Source organism: Pangasianodon hypophthalmus, chromosome 13 (assembly GCF_027358585.1).
Source record: "Pangasianodon hypophthalmus isolate fPanHyp1 chromosome 13, fPanHyp1.pri, whole genome shotgun sequence".
In the NCBI taxonomy this organism is placed as follows: Eukaryota; Metazoa; Chordata; class Actinopteri; order Siluriformes; family Pangasiidae; genus Pangasianodon; species Pangasianodon hypophthalmus.
This window is the reverse complement of record NC_069722.1, coordinates 11,557,213-11,582,195: the sequence shown is the minus strand read 5'-3', so window position 1 is coordinate 11,582,195 and position 24,983 is coordinate 11,557,213. Positions and strand designations below refer to the sequence as shown.

General features: G+C 38.5%; 1 protein-coding gene and 2 non-coding genes across 3 annotated transcripts; 1 reads left to right on the top strand and 2 right to left on the bottom strand.

Moving 5' to 3' along the window:
• Positions 1 to 255: 255 nt before the first annotated feature.
• unm_sa1261 (un-named sa1261) lies at positions 256 to 14,719 on the bottom strand. The gene is made up of 4 exons (XM_026916034.3): positions 14,484 to 14,719; positions 8,964 to 9,186; positions 4,292 to 4,494; positions 256 to 3,187 (listed from the first exon to the last, which is right to left on the bottom strand). Exons 2-4 carry the CDS (start codon positions 9,133 to 9,135, stop codon positions 2,345 to 2,347), a joined length of 1,218 nt encoding a protein of 405 aa, XP_026771835.1. The 5' UTR covers positions 9,136 to 9,186; positions 14,484 to 14,719; the 3' UTR covers positions 256 to 2,344.
• A 9,128-nt stretch (positions 14,720 to 23,847) lies between these two features.
• On the bottom strand, positions 23,848 to 23,966 carry LOC113528662 (5S ribosomal RNA). The gene has a single exon (XR_003402977.2). It is a non-coding gene; the product is annotated as a 5S ribosomal RNA (ribosomal RNA).
• A 367-nt stretch (positions 23,967 to 24,333) lies between these two features.
• On the top strand, positions 24,334 to 24,452 carry LOC113528647 (5S ribosomal RNA). Its single transcript, XR_003402963.1, has one exon. It is a non-coding gene; the product is annotated as a 5S ribosomal RNA (ribosomal RNA).
• Positions 24,453 to 24,983: the final 531 nt, after the last annotated feature.

The following is a 24,983-nucleotide window of genomic DNA, read 5'->3' as shown; positions in this document are numbered from 1 at the left end:
TGTTTTTAATGCAAAGTAAAGGTAAGGTCTACATTTGAGTATAAATCTGAGTATAAATCCCCATCACCAAATTTACAGATAGTGAAACATGGTAAAGTGAACATGATACTGATTAAACTGCTGATTAATTAAACTGGAATGTAAGGTTAAAATTAAAGTACAAGGTTTTCTCTTTGGGTATGAAGATGTGGAAGACATTGTGAGCAAGACAAATCTTATTTGAATATGTCAGGATACATGACAAAGACAAAACTGTTCTTCAGCCTTCTGCATCAAGGATATGTATTTATTTCAACATTATCTCTCCAGAACAATACCGACGCATGCAAATATCAACACACAAGTCAATTTTGAAAAAAGTGTGTTTGTGAATGACAATGTCTGGTCATGGTTTCTTTTTTAAAAAAAAAAAATGTCTTTCTGTCTTCAGTTGTTGACAGGCATTTATGGAATTCAACAAAAGTTCAACATATCCAAGAAAAGGTTGTCTGACAGACTGCATTAATGCTCTGAACTGCCTCATTAGAACGCATGTAGGCCTACAGCACAGAGAGAATAAATGAAGCCCTACATTTGTTTTTCCTTTTTCATTTTTAATTCCATTAAGATATCAATTTATGCAAATTTGTGCTACTGTAAAATATCACGACACATTTAATTTCACATATCTAAAAGGTAGCACAGATAAAAAGACCTGTTTACATAGGTTTTATATCCATGCAATTTCAGAAACACCCTTTCAAAAATGCCACATCAGTTATTCCTTTCTCCAATTTCTGAACAATTTCTTTAAAACACTTCTGCTACCATGCCTATCAAAATTGGTATTTAAAAAAAAATAAAAATCCCACCCAAGTACACGAACAAAATAATAAAAACTATGCTATAAAAATCTGTGTCAAAGGTATGACTAAGCAGACGTGTGGGGTTAGATCTTAATGAGAACCCCATATGAAGTTGTTTTTGGTTTAGATCATTTATTGTTTTAAAAACCTACTTCATTCAAAATTTGAGTGAGAGCTGAAACAAAGCAATGAATGTAACAACCAATTATTTTTCATAACAAGATCTGGAAAAAAAATGAATCACATATGGCAAGTGATAACAGTCTCGATCAAATCAAGTTCCATATTTTGTAACAAGATTCAGAGTTTGTCATTTAATGCAGCATGTCTCGCCTGCTATCAGTTTCTCTGTCACACATTCCAGTGGCACTGACTCACAATGTCCTTCCTTTCCTTTAAACAACTGGACTTAAACTCGGCTATTGTGAGATATTACACGGTATAGCCATATATACCTGAGAAATTCTTAAAACACCTTCAAGTCAGAAGAATTCTTTCAAAATTGTCCATCTGCACTTATAAAACTGTCAAATGACACCTACAGTAGTGTCCTCTTTCTCAAGCCATGGACAAATGATTCTGTATCACCGCATCTGAATCACTGGCATGCTCTGTGTTTTGTTTAGCACAAATCAAACCTTCTCTGTGTTCAGAATAGTGACAGGCATCCATATGCACTGCGACCACATTGGTAACATCATCCGAGCAATCCAGGCCTCGCTCACTGTGAGAAGACCCATTGAAGCTCTCAAAAATGCACCATACTAAGAAACAACACAGAGAAAATGGCATGCATGTCCTGTTCAAATTAGTTCTGATAACAATTTGGTTTAGAGGGACTTGATTTTTTTTTTTTTTAAACAATGCAACACACCATAATGGCAACTGGGCAATATTAACTATATACTGCTACAGTATAAAATAAATAGCAAAATATCAGAAGTACAAGACCAAAATAAATAATAAAAAAAAAACTACTTTTTATTGAAGTTACCCACTAACCAAATGGACATTCAAGCACAAATAAGTATCACTTCCAAAAATCACATTATGAACATTTTCACATTATATGTTTTTGCAGTTAGTCTCAGACATTGCAACTTTGACCGTTGTTACGTTGATTTTTATTTTTGCAAAACATTTAACATATTGCTATATGATGGTACAGGTAATTTCACGCCTGTTTGTTTGTATGTTTTTTTTCCCATGTGTGCACTGTTGCTAATGGTGGACTGATTACATGTGGACTAACATGGTTGAAATGCTGAGATACACAATCAGTATGACTTGACTGTTTTCAACTTGTAGTATTCCCTCAGTGACACTCATCATTAGGAACAACTGACAAGTCTGCCTCCGTAGAACATTTTCACCATGTTCTACACTCAGCATGAGAGACGGAGCATTTCCTCCTTGTTTAAGGATATGGGTCCTCACTGTTGTCGACTGGTTCCCGGTGTTTTGAGTATGTGTATAGTCTGTTACCTTCTAGAGCCTCACTACACACAGATCTCGATGGGCGTAGTCACAAGGATGCGACCTCCATTACCGTTGCTGTCACGGGAGACACGCTCGTAGCTGTTATTAGAGGAAGGCGAGTTGATGGTAGACACGGTGGAGTAGGGTGGTGCCACCGGCTCAATGACAATGCCTGCTTTGGCCACAGCACACACAGGTGACAGGCTCTGCTGCTTCAGACGCTCCACCAGATCATCTTCCTCTGAGGAAGAAGAGCTGAGCTCAGCCAGGTGCCCATTGAGCACCGTGCCACTGGGTGAGGTAGCTGTGTTGCCATTTTCCGTGTCTAGCATCCAGCAGTGGCAGAAGAAGGTGAGCACCTCGTTGACAGAGCAGCGTTGCTCCTTCTCGATGGCCAGGAGGTGACGGAACATGCGCAGCGCCTCGTTGGTAAAGCGGCGCCATTGTGATGGCACTGCACCCGCCCGCCTCTTTGGCTGCTGCTGCCAGCGTGCAAACTCCTCATAAAAGGCATCGCATGGTAGCGCCTTCTCCCATGGAAAGTTGCCTGTGAGCATACAGAATAGGAGCACTCCAAAGGCCCATACATCTGTGCTGTAGTCCACACAGAAACCATCATGGCGGCCTGGCTCACACAGCTCAGGTGCCGTGTAAGGGATGGTACCGCTGACGCGCTTTACTGGTGAACCGGCTCGACGCGTCATGCCGAAGTCTGACAGCTTGACCTTACGGCACTCCCGGTCAAAGATGAGCACGTTCTCAGGCTTGATGTCACGATGCACCAGCTTCTTAGAGTGAAGGTAGTCCAGTGCCAAGGCCACCTGGTGCACACAGCGTTTCGCCACACTCTCTGGCAGCCCCACCTATGCAGGACAATGGAGAACAGAGGCTCAATGAAGACTTTAGCACAGACAACCTGGACCAGAAAGCCTGACAGGTAATAAGCTGGATACTTATTTTACCATGGCATTAAGACTGCACAGAACATGAAATTCTTGTTAAATCCAATCCAAAACCCAGAGCTGACATTTTTTAAAAGGCCAGCTATAAATACCTCAGGAGAGTTAGGAAATTATTAAATAACAGACTAACAAAACAGTAGACACAGAGATATAAATTTATCATTAATTTACAGTCATGGTATATTGTCAGGTTGCATCATCATAGTGGATTGCACATAAGGGCTGTCAGACTATTAGTTAAAAAGAAAAACACATTACATTACATTAGAGGTGACTGTGTCTCATATTATGTCTCACTGATAAGCATAACATTATATGCCTGAATAGATCTATTCAAAATAGCTTAATCAAACACCTGGACAGATTAAATAACTAAATCATAATCATACTTCTTGAGGGAAAAATTTACAATAAACAATTAAATAAACAATTAAAGAGCAAGTTGTTAAGTGTGAATGCAAACCAGAGTCAAGACCTAGTACTGAGTAATTAGTAGAAGCATTGCTTACATCATTGGGGACAACTGGGAAGTTGTTACGTGTCATAAATGTGAATTAAGCAAAGCCTAAACATTACGTTTAATAATGCCAATAAAAAAGCCAATAACGTCCCTGGATTTTTCATTGTGAAGTATATTAACAATATTCCCTTATAAATATTAACAATATTCCCTTCAGCATCCCCATACAATAACACCTACCACCATTCTAACTTGAAAAATCAAATTCAAAATATTTTATCATCACTGTGAAATTAGTATCTTAACTGTAGTTCCATTACTTAGTAGTAGAAGAGAGTAGCACCTTGCTATCATTCTACAGACATGAGGACATACAGCGTACAGTTCCCTCTTTGCATGTCACATTTGGTATTCAAACCTGAATTCAGGGGAAGTGTGCACCTTTACATTGCTAACCCATTCTTTCACCCTTCTTTTTTACCGTCTCTATACAATTCCTGAGAATATGCAAGATTGCTTACTGAGCAAGCCTCAGTTTTGCTCACCTGAGGAGGAATGATGTCAAAGAGGTCCCCAGCTAATGCATACTCTTGAGCAAAGATGTAATACTCGTCTGTCTCAAAGGCGATGCCATACATGCTGATGATGTATGGGCACGGGGAAACATAGAGTGAGATGCTATACTCCCTCAGAAAGCTCTTCAGCTTAGTGGTTTTCTTCCGCAAGAACTTCAGAGCCATCTTAGTGCCTGTGGAAATGGAGAAGATTAGCATTCAGCAATGCTTCAGCGTCACTGAGCCTAATAGAAAAGCTAATGAAATCTTTTAATCTGAATATTAAACACAAGGAGTGTTACTTGACAGGTCATTAGTTTTTGAAGAAATGGATTAACTCAACTGCCAAAAAAAGAGCTTTTGTCAGATTTATGAACATTATAAGGGTAATTTTGCAAGTTTCAGGATACACCATACGCAAATTCTACCAAAATAAAGCAAATTTTAAAGCTATCTCGCACCCATGTCCCAAGTTTAGATATTAGAAGTGGAATAATATTTGCCATAGCCTCTAACATGTTGTGTAATTTTTTTTAGCTGTTATCCGCTGTGATAACAGTGTGATAACAGTAGTCCTATTCACATTAAATGTATTCAGGTATAAAAAGTATAGAATTTTTTTTTCTTCTTTCATTCTCATTTGTAAAGAAATACATTCTTGTTTTAATTAAAAAAATCACAGTCCTTTATAGTATAATTTATTCTCACTGCTGGTGATGCACTATAATTTCAGGACAATGTTCTTGACGCTGTATTTAACTCTATTATATAACACTAACATAAGTAGATGATTTATGGATTTTGAAGAATTGATTTCTGTTATTTCTTCCAGTAAACCCTTGCACCTCATTCATTATGTAAAGATGCTGGAAGTCTGGCTGGATCACAGCTCTTTGGGGAATTACAGCAATGTTGCTGATTGAGATGAATTTCAGGTTTTGTCTTGTCTAGCATGTCCTTCTCACCCTGACTGCAACACTTACTACCTTAGGACAATGTTGCACAGGCAGTTACAAATCACCAGTGACATTTTCTTTTAGCTTAATTAAATCACTAGACTCCACTGTGAAAGGAGCATCTGACTGAAATTTGTTAGAAGACACTCATCACTATAAGCCATTGTTATGGAAAGCTTGAGTAGAGGAATGAATACCCCTCCACAACTTTGCTTTGTTACATAGATCAGACAATCTGTTGGACTAAAGGACCAAAGAAAGACAAACAAAGGCTCAGAATAACCAACAAATACACAGTCAAAGTACCCAACATCTGTCATAGCAGATGTGTCCATGTATCTGAAATGCACAGAGGAGGAACGCTGTCAAAACTAGTAAAGGAAACTTATAAAGAAAAAGGCAAGGTGCATATTGGGTCTGTCAGATTCATTTTGAACATGACAGTATACTACATGTTCTGTGAGATTCCAATATAAGAATAATGTTTCATTTTAAAGTTAGATGCTGACTTAGTATTTTTTTATCTCTCTTTCAGACCTCTTTAATATTTCAGAAATTTTAATATTTTAGAATGACTAGTCATTGCCTCTCGCTTTATTACTGATGATGGTCCCTGTTATCTATTTACAGTCAGCAGAATGTCTGGCCATATTTATATAAATGGCAGCTATTTCTCAGGATATGAGCTATATTCTTTGACATGAAGTCATAATAGGTGTGAAGAAAAGAAAATGCACGTTTTGCTGTGATGATGAAAAAACCCTAATCCGTGTTATCTCAGTTTACTTTTAAACACACTGCAGCATTAGAATTTACTGCACTGCATAGAACCAGCATCATATAATAAATAAAGGCATTTTCCTTCACAGAGGGGTTCAAAGGGTGTCTGAAATATTTCATGGACTATATTTCAAGTGTATCTACACCCTAGACATCAGTGGGCATCCTGTAGACCCAGTGCAGCAGTTCACTGTAATTTCTCAGAAACATTCCTTACTGCAGAAATCCAGAGGCAGAGGCAGTGATATAACCAAGAAATGTAACTACTTGATGTTATAGTAATTGCCTGTTGATTCGAGAAGTGGGAGTATGGATTTCTAGGACCATCTGCCCAGTTCTTCACTGTCAAGCCCCTTTTGTAGAGTGCTTTATGCACAACATGAACCAAAGGCTGAGAGTGCTGGGGTTTAGGGTGCCAACAGATGGTGTGTTTATCTGTGGCTCATTAAAAATCATCAGAACCCAGTGATTAACAGAAGGGGCTTTAGGCTGGAGAGCATGAGAGGTTTCCTAGCCAGCAAAGACAAACATGCCATTTGACCCAGACTTCTCTTGCTTCTGCTGTTTATAAAGAAACATTAATACTACAACACAGTCTTCTATTTCATGCCCACTGACCGCCAGAGGATGGGTTAGCCTATGATGTTGCACAAAGGGTGGATTGAAACTCATGCCTACAGAGCGGCATGTTATGTAAGCCCCTGCCAATGCAGCCTCTTATTATTCTTGTGTTAATTAGATTTTAATAGATAATTTAGTAAATAATTTTGTTCTTAGAGATCTATAATATTCCAGCTTCATGCTAAACCCTCACCAGTCTCCAAGCAATTTTGGAGCAACTGTACTGTGGCCCTCAGTGTTATACTCTGCTCACAGCCTTGACATTTATGCTGAAACTTTATGCAGAAATCTCTGTAGGCGTTTTCCTTGCTGGTGCTGTGCACGATTACAGAGTATCTTCTAAACTAAATGTTTCAGCAATTTTTCTTGAATCTCAACTGCATTTGAGGTGATTCTTCCACAAAATCATTATTGTACGCCTATCATTTTGTATTAAATATATCCACAACGCAACGGATACACTTGGCTGTAAGGTATGCCTAGAGACTCTTAAAATTGTTCATGGCCATAATGAATATCCATCCTGTCTTTGTGCAGTTGATCCCCAAATTAAATGAATGCATTCAGTCCCAAACCCTGCTGCTTCAGCCCCAACATCTTTGACAAAGTCACATTTAAATTTAAGGTTGGGCATGGGGAATGAATGATTTCACCACTGGAGAGAACTGTCTAGTAGCTGTACTGCCTCAGCTTTTCCCATCAGCTCACCACCTCCAGAGGAGGAGATAGATGATGATGCATTTTCCACCGCAGTCCCTAATTCTCTGTTTACCTCCAAGTGTAACAAATAACCTGGCATGTTCTCCCCTCACTTGATCAATGGAGGATCAAGAGAGGGGAGACCATGCTCACTATATAGTCCTATATGAAGCAGGTAGTTCTTATTCTAGTGACCACCTTGCCTTGGAGACTTGGTGATTAAGGAATTTCTTCATTATGGCATGAACTAGGGGCAACTTTCCGGGTGCCCCTCAGTTTGGTTTAGACTGGATGCCAGCCATGGGTTCGTGTACTATCTCTCTGGTATTTTCCCCAAAGGTCAGATGTCCAAGTGAGACCTACATAGATATTGGCTGGGCTGATAACCATGTTGCTCAGACCAGCTGCAGAGAGAACGCAAATTCCCTCCTGCTTTTGGTGGCAGAATCTTCATGACATCGGAGGAATGCTAAGCTGACTGTGAGGAAAAGGCAAAGCCCTGGGGTCTAGGGACAAGATGAAAGCATGTTGGGTAGGTTTAAGAATCAAAGCAGTTCTGATTAAACATGACTTGTTGCAGTCAGGGCTGCATTAAGCTAATGGAGGAAAATACAAGCCATCACAGCACCACATGAAAGTGACTGTATAAAATATTTAAACATCCAACAGTAAACCTGTCATTAAAGCTAAGCAGTAAGGCTAAAACCTAAGAGGAAAATTAGGCCAATCATCACACACAAAAGATATGCCCCAACTTTAAGCATTCCAATCTACACTTACTCCATTAGATTCATGTAATATGCAAGACAGTGCATCCTGCTGCTTTATTTATACACCGCCTCTATTTTTTTAAAACTGTATGTGAAGTGTAAACTCCACAGAGATGCATTAAAATCTCACAATGTCACTTTCTCTCTTTGCTTTTAATTTTTTCAATGATATGATGATTGCCCTGAACCTGTAGCTGTAGAGCAAAGTGTCTGTACAGTACTGATCATGGACAATATGAAAAAAGGCTGTGCTGATGCCTCACTGTTTCACACTGTCCAATGTGAATTCAGGGATACTATTATACTGTATTATACTGTATTTCTTCTAAGCAAACTCCTCAATCAGATTACTGAAGTCACTTCACATTATATAGTCACTTCACATTATCATATTCCAGCAACAGTAGGGGTAAATATCTCTTGTTGTTTGGCTTTCACTTTTATGCCCGAATCTCCAACCTCTTTCCTGACATTTGGAACACATGAAAACTGGCAAACAAAAAAATAACTATCCTATATTATATTGAAAGAACCAAAATTATTGTAATTTTGTTGCAGATGAGTAATGATTATATTTCAGTAGTTACTGTTTTATTGTGTTTTTATTAATATATTTCTTTTTTTCTTTCTTTTAATTTCATATAATTTTAATGGTACTACTGTCATGGCATATGTTAAGTTGTTATGCAGTGACCCCTGTGGGGGGCGTGGCCATGGGCTATTTTGCCATTTTGGGCTTGGTCCATTTTTTTTTCCCCAGAAGTGTATGTTTACTGATAGGTAGAACTATTTCACAAGAAAATGAAACCATAACTGAGAAAATGTTCCAGTGCTTACCTCTGATCTTGTGGACAACCAGATCCACCTTGCCATAGGTGCCCTTGCCCAGCTCCCTAATAACCTCATAGTACTTATTAATGTCCAGCTTCTCCAGGTTCTGGGCAGCAATAAGCTGCAGCTCCTCCAAGATGTCGATGGAGGCACGAGATCCACTAGGGGAGGTGCTCATTCTTCCAGTGATAGGAGGCAGTTACCACAGTTAATAAGTTCACTGACAGTTCTGAAAAATAAAGCACAAAAGAGATGTGAGATCCAGACAACTGATATAAGGTTATAGAGACATTTTCACCTTGAGTTTAGCAGCATGACTCAAATCCTGCACACAAAGAAATATTTTATCCTGAATATCAAAAAGAGGAAGTTCAGAGAAGTTTAGTATCTAAGCCAAATGATTTCTTATGTAACCTTCTGTGTCCTGCAGTAAACAATCTAGTTTCTGTTCCCTGGATCCCCTCTCAAGCCCTCAAGATTACAAGCCTTGCTTCACACCAGCTGAACAGAAGCAGAGAACAGAGCAAAGCCAGACGAACCCTCTCATGAGTTGCTAAATTACATTGTTGCGCACCCTGCTTGCCATTTACTTCTGCGTTGCAAAAAAGTTGCCAGACAATCTTTTTGCACATTATATAACACTAACATTTGGCTTCGACAAAAGGCACAGTTAGGCTTATCACAAGGAATGGGAATGGACTTTTTCTGCAGCTAGTAACAGAAGGAACAAAGCATGGTGGCCGCCACTATTCAAGCTGGTGAATATGGCTGGACACGGCAGATCTAGTAAAATAAAACATACTAAGGTAAGCATACAAGTCTTAGGGGAAAAAAGGTTCCTCAAGAGTTTGTTAAGGGTTCAGAGCAGCCTAAAGGGGTTCTTCTTCCTCTAACCCTATCTTACAGGGAAACACACAGAACATTTAAGAATTCCATCAGAGGAACAAACTGAAAAAAACCTTTCGGGTTCTAGAATTGTTTTTCTAGGAGTGTATATTTATTTTTTCTTATGTTGTACTATTACATTGCTCATATTATGAGAAAAAATGCAGACAGATGACAAATCAAAGGAAATTCCCACATATTCCCATGAGGGAAGACCATAGCATTTGATTTGCATCATTTTCATACTCATCAAATCATTCAGTGAGCGCTTGTGCCCCGTGGATGGGGACATTGTCATCCTGAATGAGACCCCTCCCCTCAGGATAGAAATGTTTCATCATAGGATACAGGTGATCAGTCAGAATCACTTTGTTCTGATTTGCACTGAAGCCTTCCTCAAAGGGGATAAGCTGACCCAAACCATGCCAAAAAAATACCCCCCACAGCATAACAGTGCTTCTGTTTTTGTCCTTTAATATATCATCTGTCTGCATATATGTACGTTCTACCATAATGTTACACTATCCTGAGCTGATGGATGATATATTGAGCTATTTTATCCTTCAGCATACTGACTGGTGTGATTTCTCAATGACTAAATAGACTTTACACTCCCGACAGGCTGCCAGTGCTCGTTAATGGAGACGAATGTGGTGAATGAGACAGGATGCATAGCACATCCTGTCCATAGACGCCATCTGGGGAGATTTGATACTCTGTATGTGTGAGAGAGTGTGTTGCATGTAAGAGACTGGCTGTTTGTTTGTTGATCCGAATTTAACTCTAAAGCTTATAATGTAACCTCAAAAATGGTAACACACCACCCAATCTAACATTAAAATTTTTGAATTTGCATACATTTTCTGCCTGAATATAAAGCTTTGGCATTTTGGCTTGGCTTCTGTTTTGCGCATGTCAGCCCACTTGATGGCTCTGTAGTTAACCCACAAATGATATGATTAACTTACTTGATGAGTGTTATCATTGTCAGCCATGTTCAACTAAAGGAACCGGAAACCTGAGACCCTACCCGTGAATTAGAATCTCAAGATCCATTGCAACGGTTGTCAATTAATTAACTTAACTCCCTTCACTGAGTCTGACCAGATGGGAGAATTGGTTTCTGGCAAAAGACAAACCCTCAGGAGCCAGCTCTGTAAACCACTGTGACGTTTGACTAGTATTAAAGTTTGTTGTAAAGGTGCAGTGCTATTATGCTATAGTAAACACATACACATGCACATAGACTGGAATTGTATGTGGCGCAATTTGAACATTTTATATTCCCCAGATGGAACTGTCAAATTCATTAGAACAGACAGTTTTAAAGAAACATCTCAGTCAGTTCTATCCAAATCACTGCTAGTGTTCTAATGTCCATCTGAATAAAACATACTGAAAATGAGGATGCAAAATGCAGATGTGCAGAATGGATACAAATGTTCTGATTGTGAAGCCTGCAGATCTCAGCTGCTGCTCAGGCCACCCTGAGTGTCTAAGTGCAGAAAATTCAGAGCCTAGTAATATAGTTGATATACTACTACCAGCAAAGCCGTACAACAATTACTGGTTGGCTTCCCAGAATGAATGTGCAACCATGGACAGCAACCTCTGTCTTTAATTAGGTTCAGAGCAGACCTTGAAGGTCCTGTTAGTGCTGGTCTGCATACTGTTTCTGTTCAACCTGTACAGTCACACACATACACCTACACATAGTGTATGTGGAGCATTAGATAGCATTAGCAACTAACAGTTTGAAGGAATCAGCTTGATCAATTAAATCAAACTTGCCCTCACTAGTGTATTGATGTCCATCTCATCAAAACATCCTCTAAATGAGACCCAAATGCAGATGCGCAGAATGGATACGAAAGTCCTGACTGTGAAAGTAATCAGACTCAAAGGTTTACAGAGTGAATATTAATCTATTTAATGGATTTTTGTATTGATTATCCACCTTGTTTGATCAGACACAAACTTCATTCAGATTGGCCTTGATCAGTTTACATATTGTTGTTTTCAAATTAAGCCATTAGTTAAACTATTAACAGATTATTAGACTGCATGTAAACATGCAGAGCAGATTTCCTCGTGGGGACCAGACAAGGTCAAAACACACACACACATACACCAACCTATTTCAACCTAATTCCACCTATGTGCAACTAAACTAACCTACACTTGAGTTAATCACTGATTCTGTCACATACATCCCAAGTCTGCAAGGTGGTATGGCATCCAACAAGGTCCATGTTTGCCTGATACAGCACTACACAGCAAAGGTCTCATAAGCTAAGGCATTGTGCAATGATGTACAACGGCTTGCTTCATGCAGCTCTGCTTGCAGAATCGGCTAAGCACAGCTCAACCCCCCCCCCCATCCACCCCTGCTTATCATCGCAGACCACTGGCTTGCTGCTCCTCTATCCCTCTGTCAACACAGCTACTACACAGTTAACATATCTGCAAGCAAATCTCAGCCAACAAATCAATGCCAAATACTCTGCTTATCCTTTTGCAGGTAACAATCATTTCTAATGACTTAATCGATGTTGCAATGGCAGTTCACGAGGCTGTACAGCCACTCCAGCTTCAGGCTGTAAGAAGCCAACGTGTAGAAGTGTATATACTTCATAAGTGGACAAAATGATGAAGCCTATGTTATTGTCTTTATTAGCCTTGCATAGTTCACATTAAATCTACACTAAGATCTGTTAAGATCAGTTAAGATCAGTTAAAATATAGCTCAGGACTGCACCAAAACATGATGACACACTGTGATTGTACACAGCAAATCCTGCACAGTATTTGTGTTTCTAAATTCAGTAAGCCAACTGAACCAAAACAGAAGTCTATTTTAGGGCTTTAGTTGCTCTCTTAACACTCTCAGCTACAGTCAAACATGGATAATGATGCAGCTACAACCAGTATGCAATACAGCAGGCAAAAATCGTAATGTTTTGTGCTGCTTCTGAGGCTCCTGCAGCAAATCTGCTTTTGCGCTTTGTCAAGCTTCCCTGTTTAAGTGTATTAGGATTGTTCAGTGATCTGTAGCATATTCAGTACACACTGAGGTTTGTGCATGTGTGTGTGTGTGTGTGAGAGAGAGAGAAAGAGAGAGAGAAAATGCCATTTCCATGATTGAACAGCCAAACCAGTAACAAGTAGAAATCTTCAGTGAGGCCTGCTGACTCAAACCAAGGTTATTGTCTCTGTCTCACTGATTGTGCCACTCTTTCAATAACAAGACTATAAATGTCAGCTCATATTACAATCTCCTGGAAGACACAAAGTATGCTCGTAAGATCCATTGTTTTCTGAAATCTTTTGTAACCTTGAGAAGTAATCTTGCAGGAGGAACAATACTAGGTTTATTAGGCATTGATGTTGCAGTAATTGACATCTGGAATTATTGCAAATTTGGTGTATTCAAGTTAAGCATAAAACTGCAGATACTGCTCAGACCACCATGAGTGTGGAAGTGCAGAATATTCACAGTCTAATAGTACAGATGATATACTACTTCTACCAAAGCCTTACAACAATTACTGACTGGCTTCCCAGCATGAATGTGTAACCATGGACAGCAACCTCCATCTGTAATTAGGTTCAGAGCAGACCTTGGAGGCCCTGTTAGTGCTGGTCTACTTGCTGTTTCTGTTCAACCTGTGCACGCACACACACACACACACATACACAGTGTTCATGGAGACTTGGAGCACATTAAAGGCAGCAGTGTCTTCAGTCAACATGTCCTTTGTATGCCTGGAATCACTAAGCTCATTTTTGTATTGGTTCTGTGCAAATACCACGGGCAGCTCTATGTAACGGCTCGTTGTGCAAACTCAAGCTAATGAGTGCACACTACAAGCATAACACCTCCCTCTCAGCCAACTGCTTGGCTAATGTCAGGCTGCAATAATGACAAGGTGTGAAGTCAAACACGGCTTGCTCACAAAACACTCTCTTCCCCTGAGGAACAGAGAGAACAGGATGTGGATATTTCAAGCTGAGATCATCTCAACACTCCAGTGTGCACCGTAAGAGAGAGAAAGGGAAGAAATACTGTTACTTCAGTATTTTGCTCACCTCTCTTAGTGGTTTTGGAAATAACGTCATTGGCTACTTTCAGTCAGTGCACTGATCAGCTTGTCAGGATTTGCACTGGCATTGATCAGTAAAGGTGCCTGATCTGCTAGACATCTGGAAGACTCTCTCTGTATATGTGTGTGTATGTGTGTGTGTTTGCAGCCTTGAATATGTGCTCCTGTGAACATGTGTGAATCTTCTCTGCAAATGCAAACAAAGAACAGAAAACCTGACACAATGGAAGCGATGCTCGATCTGCTATGGACACCTATTATTCCTGTCAGTGGACGTCTTCCTTTAAAAGCACAGCTTCATGTAGATGTTCATGTCAACACTACAGCATAGAAGAACCCAGCTTTTGGGGGCCGTTGTGTATTTGCAAGCATTCTGCAACATCAATACAACGATTTACTGAGCACAAAACAGCTTCATGTTTCTGAAACCAGCAACCCCGATGGGAACTGAATCTGACTGTGCCTTCACTATGAACTGAGAAATTAAAGCCTATTCAATTATACACGTCCATGCGTCCAAATAAAAACGTCTCCCTACCTTTTCCTTTTTTTTTTTTTCAAAGCGCACTGCGTCCACCAGTTCCCGCCGTCATTGCGTCTCGAGGACAGCTTTGATTATATCATTGGGGTGGATCTGGCCAATTCTTGCTTGTGAAGTGTCTTATCGCTGTATTCTCTCACTGAGTCGCACGCGGGCACACCCGCCAGATCGCGCGCTGCTGGCTCCTGTGACTGAGGCGCGCGTCCTCTTGTCTGTTTACTGCTTTGGCTGGGACTGAGGTGAAATAGGGAGAGATTAGACCACGCCCACTGCACCAAGCAGCCAATCAGAGCTCACCAAAAAGGAGCCCTGAAGTCATGCTGCGTTTCAAGCCACTAAATAGTATGCCACAATAATACTTACTAAAGAGTATGCTTTAATAATACTTACTAAGTAGTATGCGACTATAATACATATTAAATAGTATGCCACAATAATACTTACTAAAAAGTATGTGACTATAATACACACTTAATAGTATGCCACTATAATACATACTAAATAGTATGCGACTATAATACATACTAAATAGTAAGCCACTATAATACTTACTAAATAGTATGCCAGTATAATTCTTAATAAATAGTATGCGACTATAATACATACACAATAATACTTACTAAAAAGTATGTGACTATAATACACACTAAATAGTATGCGACTATAATACATACTAAATAGTAAGCCACTATAATACATACTAAATAGTATGTGACTATAATACACACTTAATAGTATGCCACTATAATATTTACTAAATAGTATGCTACTATAATATTTACTAAATAGTAGTCCACTCTAATACTTGCTAAATAATATACAACAATAATACTTACTAAATAGTATGCCACAATAACACTTACTAAAGAGTATGCGACTATAATACTTACTAAATAGTATGTGACTATAATGCTTACTAAATAGTATGCCACAATACTACTTACTAAATTGTATGTGACTATAATACATACTAAATAATATGCCACAATAATACTTACTAAATAGTATGCGACTATAATACATACTAAATAGTATGCCACAATAATATATACTAAAGAGTATGTGACTATAATACATACTAAATAATATGCCACAATAATACTTACTAAATAGTATGCGACTATAATACATACTAAATAGTATGCCACAATAATATATACTAAAGAGTATGTGACTATAATACATACTATATAATATGCCACTATAACACTTACTAAATAATATGCCAGTATAATTCTTACTAAATAATATGTCACGGTAATACTTACCAAATAGTATGCCACTATAATATTTACTAAATAGTATGCCACAATAATACTTACTAAATAGTATACCACATTAATACCAAATGTATCATACTATTTTGTCTATTTGGATACTGTCTGTTATGGTAGTATACAGTTTGGGATGCAGCAGTCAGCTATGGCAGTCAGCACAACGTCTCCATGCACGTTCTGCACATGTTCAAATGAGCACATGCACTGACCGGTGATGCAATATCAAATATGGCCTTCTTACTTCTTACTAGGCCAAAAACAACAAACAAAGTATTTATCCTCTATAAAACATTGGATTTAGTTTAGCAGCTAATCATCAAGCTTTCAAGCTTTTATGAATTACATAAGGAGTTAACACCACACTGTGCTGTCCTGCAGCTCCCACGAACCTTTCTGGTCATTCAGGTCATTCTGAGGCTCTGCGAAGAATAATCAAGGAGCCATCAATAGGCCTAACATTTTTCAGAATTATCTTAACCCAAAACAAAAGGCTAAGGCACAATACAAGCTACTGAGAAGACAAATTAGATCTATGATGACAGTATAGTTGACAGTAAAATTTCTCAACTCTCACATTCCAAAAATTTTTTTTGTTTACCTTGATTGACACAGATTACAATTGTGGATCATCCTGAATATTTTCAGCTAATCTCATAGCTAATATTACAATGCCATCCAGTTGCATTAGTTTGAGTACTAGGTCTACCTGATGCTTTATTTAGTTATTCTGTGGCCTACAACACATCACCTTAGATGAGATGTTGTTCTTGGAGAATATTCCAGGGAATCCTATTCAAAAATAATGCCAGCAGGTTTCTGAAAAAAACATGTATACTGTACTAAGGACTACGGGTCTTAATTAGATTGCTACAGACACTCTGTGTGAATGCTTTTTTGATACATTCCCTTGAAATTTGAATAATGAGGTCCCTTGGTCCTTTTTCTCAGAGTTTGTATTGATGTACATCTGTCGCCATGGCAAAAGTACAAGAAATTCACAACACACATGCACTGTTGCTGCCCCCAGAGCAGCTTTTGCACACTCTCAAACAATGCAGCATGGCTCCACTTCTCTCACTGGGGAAAGACAGTGAATATAATAGTATATGTAAAATGGCTCAGCAGTAAGTTCCTGTACTGTTGCTGTCATGCAATTTGTTTCTCTCCACCTTTACTAGAATGATTCTTTTTTAATTAATTCTCTCTCTCTCTCTCTCTCTCTCTCTCTGTATGCTGCATATCATTGTCTCACTCAACCCCTCTTTATCCTTAATTAAGTTGTCTGGATATTCAGGCAATCATTCATTTTCACGCATTCCTCTCTTATTAAGTCACAAAAATACTGTATCTTGGGTACTTAAAACACTGGCTTTCATTTTAAAAGCACAAAAATGACTAGAGAATGCCTCAGAATCAGAGGATAGTACTCTAGAGTAATGAAAAATTATGTTGTAATGATACTATTCTACATAATTACAATGCTGGTGACTAAGGAATAGTTCCATATTCAGTAAAGTTGTTCCATATTCAGTACGTTTGATAAATGTACCAATGAATATATGATATTTTAAGGCAAAAATGATCAATCAGTTTTATAGTCAGCAGATACCTAGAAAGATAGTATTGCTATACTGCTTCAGTCAGGTTCATCTAACAAATCAAATAGTAAGTGAGATAACTACTACCTTCATCTTTTGGCTGTGGTGCAGGCAAACCAATAACACTCAGTCACATCAATTCCACAGTGAAACTGGAACAGAGCCAGACTTTACTGCAGAACACAAGCTATACAGAGAGATTATTATCATGCAGGCAACAGTTGCCTCTTAAATTATGGTGATTTGTGTGGTAAAGCTCATTACTGTCACTGACAGACTTGTTTTTTCATGCTACAGTTAATTTACAATCCCCAGGCTGTTGGCCAGTGTCATAAAACTAATGTCCACTACTCTCCCATGCACCTTTGCTTTTCAGTCCAGTGAGCAATATCCCTCCCTCCCTCCACTACTCTCCTTATTGCATTCCCTGATCTCTTCTGTTGGGCAAAAGAGAAATGTGTGCTGACACAGAGCCATACTACAGGGTGTCCCAAAAGTCTCCATACATAGGGGACTATGTATGCTAGCAACAATCGGTTGTGCCTTCGTCAGTGGATGTTCATGGGCGTCCACTTCTCGGTTGTTCCATAACACATCCAGTCTTTTTGAATTTGTTAATAAGTTTGGCAACAGTGTCATGTGATGTGCGTGCCATGTTTCCTGTTAAAGTCCATCGCAACCTTGCGACACCTTCCCAATCCAGCCATGAGAATGATTTCAGTATGTTCTTCTTTAAAGGCATTCTTAAAGGCTATCTGAAAATAAATATATACACTAAGCATGAAAAATTTTGAATGACGTGTTAATTTTTGTTTTAATTTTTCCTATGTACAGAGACTTTAGGGACACCCTGTAGAATCCGATGCAGGAACACTTTGTTTATGTTGCTGTCTGTGAATCTGTGTGGGCTATAATCCAACCTTGAGGACCAAATTGCTGACATCATCTGCTACAGATTAAAAGTTGAAAGTCTGACTGTATCAGTGCAATGCGGTTCTCACCCTGGGCCCTTTCACTGGGCAGAAAACATAGAGGAAAATGCAAGAATTTAGAGTGGCAGTGTTATGTAACTGAATGGGGACATTCACAGTTCAGATTGGGTATTGTCAATCAGCACATGGCGAGTGTGTGTGGGTTCACGTGGTAGATGGAGTAGACAGTAAGATGTGATGAATCAGCCCCTGTCTGGTCCAAAACCTGGCAAACCTGACAGGGGTTTGTATATTAAGTGGCATGACCCATGTGCAGTAGAGAGAGAGAAAGAGGGTGCTCGGCACATGCCACTGCACATGATTGAGTATCCCACTTTATTCTGCAGCAACCTTCCAGCCTGGCAGGTGGCCATGCTGAAGGGTTACTTTGGTGAGATTCCTAATACAGAACAAAGATAAAGTATACTAGAGAAAAGCATAAGCTTTTAGTTCAATGCATGTGTTTAGTTTCATTTGCCAAATGTAACTGAGCATTATTAAGAGCATGTGGGTGGGTATGCTCTTGTAAATGTGAGTGCGCAAAAAGAAAGAACTGTATATGTGTGTATCTGCAGGTGTGTGCTTTAGATAAGTAATGTGCCTGGTCACTGAAGGACACAAGCAAGTATAGATTCTTCTATTCCTGAAAGTGCAAGTCTAGTTCTTTGACAGTTTGGGTTTAGCAGACAGAATACTAATATTGTCTTATTAATGCTGTGCCACAGCTCTCCCTCTCCCAATATGAACCCAGGGGGATTACAGATGCACAGCCTGTGATATGCATCTAAACTATGATGGGAACTGGAACAAATGCACTGCAAGGCCACTCCTGGATTCTTCCTTTCATTAAAAGCAAATCTCTATCTGACACCCTCTGACCTCGTGCCGCTGAGTGAGGGAGGATGACAGGGACAATAATTTCTTTCTTCTGCGGACAGAAGAGCTGCTTGTCATACTGATGACTGGTGGGGAGGCTGATGGGAAGCACATGACGTTGGCTTCATCATAGTCCATGTTTACTATCAGTCAGGACTGGTGTGTAGTGAACCCTTCAGTTCCTATAACCAGATACAAAGCTGTGCCATTTTAAGACAGCCAACTTTTGTGTAGTGGTGTGAAACAATACATAGTGATTATTTTACTACTGAAAAAGGCTGAAGCATAAACATTTTGAGACTGCCAAAACCGCATCTCAGGGACACAGTGTCCTACTAGACTATTCCAAAGCATGTGCGTTGGCATAAATTCTGTAATTACAGAACACACCACCAGGGGATTCTCACCCGCAGAATCTTTAATGTGAAAGCAGTTTAAATCAATTTATTATTTTTTTTAAAATACAGTTATGGATGCATGGCTCTGATGGCAGCAGTCATTAAGCCTATCTATTTCTGGACAGCCTAGTCTTGGTCCAATATATTCTGAACAGTTTCCATTTTATTACTCTGCACTTTGCACAAATTGCAAATAAATGAACATGATGTAAAATATTCTCACTTTATTTACACTCTCCTGTAAATCATACTCCCAGATCTTTCATCCACTGAATAATTTTCAATAAACATTTTTCCATAAATTTCAAGTGAACATGGAAATATTTTAATTGCTTTTTTTTTTTTTTTTTTAAAAATTGTTTTATTTGAAACAGAAAAATTAATATTCTAAATTCATTTGGGACAGAATTGTGCAGTGCAAAATAGGATTTTGCAAAAAGCCAAATCAAAACCACTAAGAATGGCTCCTAACTTCATAATTAAGGACTAAAACATGAGGGCTGTGCTGTTACTGGAAAACAATCAACAGCAGGGTGGTGTGATGCTGTTACCATGTCAAAGTTAATTATTTTCTTATAATAGCATTATCCAAAAGCATTTTATTCTTCTTACACCACAGCAATTCACCAAAGATTACAATCTTATTTATTTCTTAAAGAACAACACATTGTACATTTTATCCATTTATAGTTATGTTTAATGTTGTAATACTACCTGTACAATGTCTTCCATCCTAAGACTGTCCTGTAGCAGAAAGGTTACACCTTTAACTTTAGGTGTTACAGTGCTGACACTGGAGACTCTTTCCAGAAATGTTAAATAAATATGTCCTTACTGAAAACCTATTTATATATATTTTTTCATTACTCCCTCCCCTTTTCTCCCCAATTCAGTCATTTGCCAATTCCCACCCACCAACCAGCTCTCCCCTTTCATATGACAGCTACCACCTGGGGAGGGTAAAGGCTAACACTTGCTTCCTCTGAGACATAGGGATGGGCGGATCGATCCTAAAGTATCGATATTTTCGATACTGCCACTGTATCAAACGAATCGATTCTCAAAAACAAGTATCGATCCTATCTGTTTTTTTAAACAAGTGATTTTTAGAACATCTTCATAGAAGTAGTATGCCGTATAGTATATAAATACACTTAAATCGTAACGTCAATGGGAACTATATCTTCTTCTGCTGTATCACCGCGTAACAGCATTCCCTCACTCAGTCCAAGGCAGGTTTAAAAGGGGTTCTTTTGAGTGCATGGCTGCGGTCATGGCTGAAAGAAAAAGAAGCATAATCTGGAGTTATTTCACTCCAGTTAATAATGATGAAGCTTCATGTGACATTTGTCAAAAAACAATACGCCACGGTGGCAATACCACAAATATGACAAAGCATTTAAAAGCAAAACACCCTATAGAGCACGACGAAGTACAGCTGAGGCGAGCAGAGGAGGTAACACAGACACGACCCCCATCTTCTGGCTTGAGGAAGAGTTCTTTAGCAGAATCCTTTCAGAGAGGTGGACATTATCCAGGTACCAAGTGGTGATTAGATTATTTGAATACAAAAAGTCGAGTCATATTTATCATAGCTATACTCTGTACAATACAAATTGTTTCAGATATGAAGATATTACAGTATTTAATGTGGAGCAGAATATTAGACTGCACATAAGTATTTAAACTGGATATTTTGTTTTAAACAGTAGGATTTTTATTAAAACCTTTTATACATTTTTTCATCAGCCTATATCTATTTCTGTTACCTGATATCTGGTGGATATTCTTAATGAAATCATTTATATATTATTTATAGAATTTAAAACATGTTTATTAAATAAATTACATAGTTTAAGGCATAATTCTTAATGCCTGTAACACAGCTTTAAGAACATAATATATGTATTATATTTTATAGATGACTCACAGAGAGCATCAGAAATTGCAAGAAGCATAGGAGAGATGATTGTAAGGGACCTCCAGCCAATCTCAGTTGTAGAAGACAGAGGATTTATTGCTCTTGTGTTATATATTTGTTATACAAGTTGCAATTTGATTAATAGTGTTCAGTATTTTTTTAATAAATGTAGCAAAAAAGAACTCATGTCTATTGCAGTTTGTTTAATATTAATAATGATGGCCCAAAAGACACTATAAAATCACTTACATAAAAATATTTCATAGAAGTATCGATATCGGTATCAATATCGGCGATACTTGTCTTGAAAGTACTTGGTATCGGATCGAAAAGAAAATAAGTGGTATCGCCCATCCCTACTGAGACATGTGAAGCCTGTCATCAGCAGTTTTTTTCATGCTGCACCACAGGGAAGCATTAGATACACAGAGGAAAGTGCTATCTGCCATTTTCCACATATATGAGCTCCCTCATATACGATGCCTGTGATTGGCTAGTATCACTGTTATTGATTGACACGCAAGAGAGAACATGCCATCCCTCCCACCCAGAGAGCACAGTCAATTTTTCTCCCGGCTATAAATAGCTGTGGCATTATCGGGATTTGATCTTGCAGTCTCTCAACAATAGGGGAAACACATTTCTGTTACTATAGAAACAATAAAATATTGAAACAATATCACCGTGTGATTTTAGAAACAATAAAATATTGAAACAATATCAATGTGTGATTTTCTTTTTAGCCAGCACTATTGTCAGAGCTGCTGTTATAGAAAAACAATCAACACCTTCTGATCAATCAGAATAGAGAATTCAACAGCACTGTGGTATAATGATATTTAATTATTTTCATCACACATTCCTGCTGTTTCCATGAGTATTTCAGGAATATAAAAACAACCACTGTTTTTTTTAATTTGGTGGCCTCTGTTGCTTTTTTATCCTTTTCATTGTCCAATGTTTGTCTACTTTAGCACTTGAAAGTGAGTAAAACAGGGAAATCAGAAGGTTATTTTGGATTCTCATAAAAAGCCTGTTCTTTTCTGACAGCTCCCACCTGGCAGTCCATGTGAGCAGCACCTCAGGCAGTTCAGCCCTCTCGCCTCTTACCTCAATCTGCCTTTGTTCCTTTGCAGCCACTGTACTGCTTCTGCTTTTCTCCTTACACACAAGCATTCACATGAAGCAGAAAGCAACAGTGCTATAGTGCTACAGTGGAAGAGGAGAATGACTAACAACATGGTCACATGTGAAACCATGTGGTAAAGAAGATAAAGGTGATCTGTTTTGTGCAGATGCTGGAGGTTTGGGGTTTGGAAAATGAGTACTTGCATGTAGCCTACAGAAAACTGTGCAAACATAAAGCGGACATCCTGGTTACATATGTTACACAATCCAAGGCAAACATCTTTAATTGCCAAACCTTCATGGCGGAGCAGGGAGAAATTATTGAAGAAAAAAAATCTCATAGTTACTTATGTCAGTGTTTATGGTTACTAAAAATTTTGTACATCTGATGTTAGAAATCATCAACAGCCTGGAGTCTGGCCTCTAGAGACCCAACTAAATCTGCAGGTTTATTGAGAACTCACAGAAGGTCAACACAATACTATTAGCATTATAATCAATCTGTCTGTCTATGTGCCATACACACAGCTGCTGGCCAGTAAAACGTCCAGTCATCCTGCTTTTAGAGCTTCTGAAAATACAAAAGCCTCTTTGGCATTCAGCTGTTCAATAGTACCACCTGCTGGACAACAAGATATTAACAAAGCAGGAGAGTTTATAGTTTCAACCTAAAGGATTTTTTTTTTTTTACAACCACTACTACTAATAGATATTTGACCTAGTGTATTTTCAGATAAAACCCAGCAAAACCCTTTGAATTTACTGATCTCTTAAACAGCTTCCAAGCATGAAACACCTGTAACTATCCTATATACAGTATATCATAACTAGCCTATATACAGTATACCATAAAACTGTCACCCAGCATCACTCACAGTAGTAACCCTCTCTCAGATAGCTTTTCAACATATTAATCCTGTCCTTCTAAGCCAATGGACTCCTATAAAGTAATGCAATGACTATTTACATTGACACACTCAGGGCAGGTTCCCAATTTCTAACACTAAGAAAGTCACCTGTAGGTTACACACCTGAACAACTAGGCTTTAAACAGAATTTGATGTGCTTATGTTCATTCTTACAAACTTAATTAACCTTTAATAAGGCATTCAGATAAATAATTTCTGGTAATTTACAGTGATAGTCTATTAACTGAGAGTAGATAATGTAGTATGAACAGGAACAAATGAAAAGCTTACAGCACCTGGTATTCCCAGGCGGTCTCCCATCCAAGTACTAACCAGGCCCGACCCTGCTTAGCTTCCGAGATCAGACGAGATCGGGCGTTTTCAGAGTGGTATGGCCGTAAACGAAAGCCAAACCTAAAACATCCCTATTTAAGGATTCGACATCAGCCAACAGTCCCCAGGCAGAATTGATATGGAGCTTAATAAGGTGATGTGAAATGAGATATATCATATGAATGAAATGTGAGACAGTTTTGGTACAAATACAGAATGTCACTGTGTGCCACGTGCTTGTGACCCGAGATTAAAACAGCTTTCAAACGTCTCCTATTTTCATATATCTAAAGTGTATAATTAGTATTTGCAAGTATATTTAATAAAATATACAACTTGTCAATATACATTATCAGCTATATTCAAACATATTCCCAACAAAGCTAGAGAGCGGTTGTTTGACGTCTTTAAATAGTGATATTTTAACTCATCCTATCGCTTACGGCCATACCACCCTGAGAACGCCCGATCTCGTCCGATCTCGGAAGCTAAGCAGGGTCGGGCCTGGTTAGTACTTGGATGGGAGACCGCCTGGGAATACCAGGTGCTGTAAGCTTTTAATTTAATTTTTCATTTTCTCCCTAATTAGTTATCTATCAGTTTTTAACAGTTACTAGATTATCAATACAAAGTACGAGAGATTAAAACTGATTTGGCTTAAGAAGTCAGTAATCTGTTTTGAGACGTCCTTACTCACTGAATCGTCTCTCTAAAGCCGCTTCACTAACAAATAATACTCATCCTGCACAAACAAAACCAGACCGCATACACACAGCTTGATGTGGACACACACCGAATAAACGTCAATTAAAACATGCTGCCACTGCGACCCCCACCAAGAAAACCGGAATGAAACCTGATCAAATACATACAATTACAAACAAGCTTACATACCTTTACACGTTTATATAACATTTTAAATAAGTGACTTATCTTAATAAGCTTTTTTTTTTTTTTTTTTTTTTTGCGTTTTAATGTGCCATCTCCCTTTTAAAAGACACCAAACATGCCATCTTACCTAAAACAGAGTACATGTGCTGCAGGTCCCAGTGCACAGAAAAAGGTATTAGAGGGTCAGTAGCGCCCC

Coding starts and splice junctions, on each gene's coding strand:
- unm_sa1261 (XM_026916034.3), bottom strand. CDS start 9,135: ATGAGCACCTCCCCTAGTGGATCTCGTGCCTCCATCGACATCTTGGAG. Junction 4,495..8,963: donor GGTTGTCCACAAGATCAGAG/GTAAGCACTGGA, acceptor CCATTTCCACAG/GCACTAAGATGGCTCTGAAG. Junction 3,188..4,291: donor TTGACATCATTCCTCCTCAG/GTGAGCAAAACT, acceptor TGTCCTGCATAG/GTGGGGCTGCCAGAGAGTGT.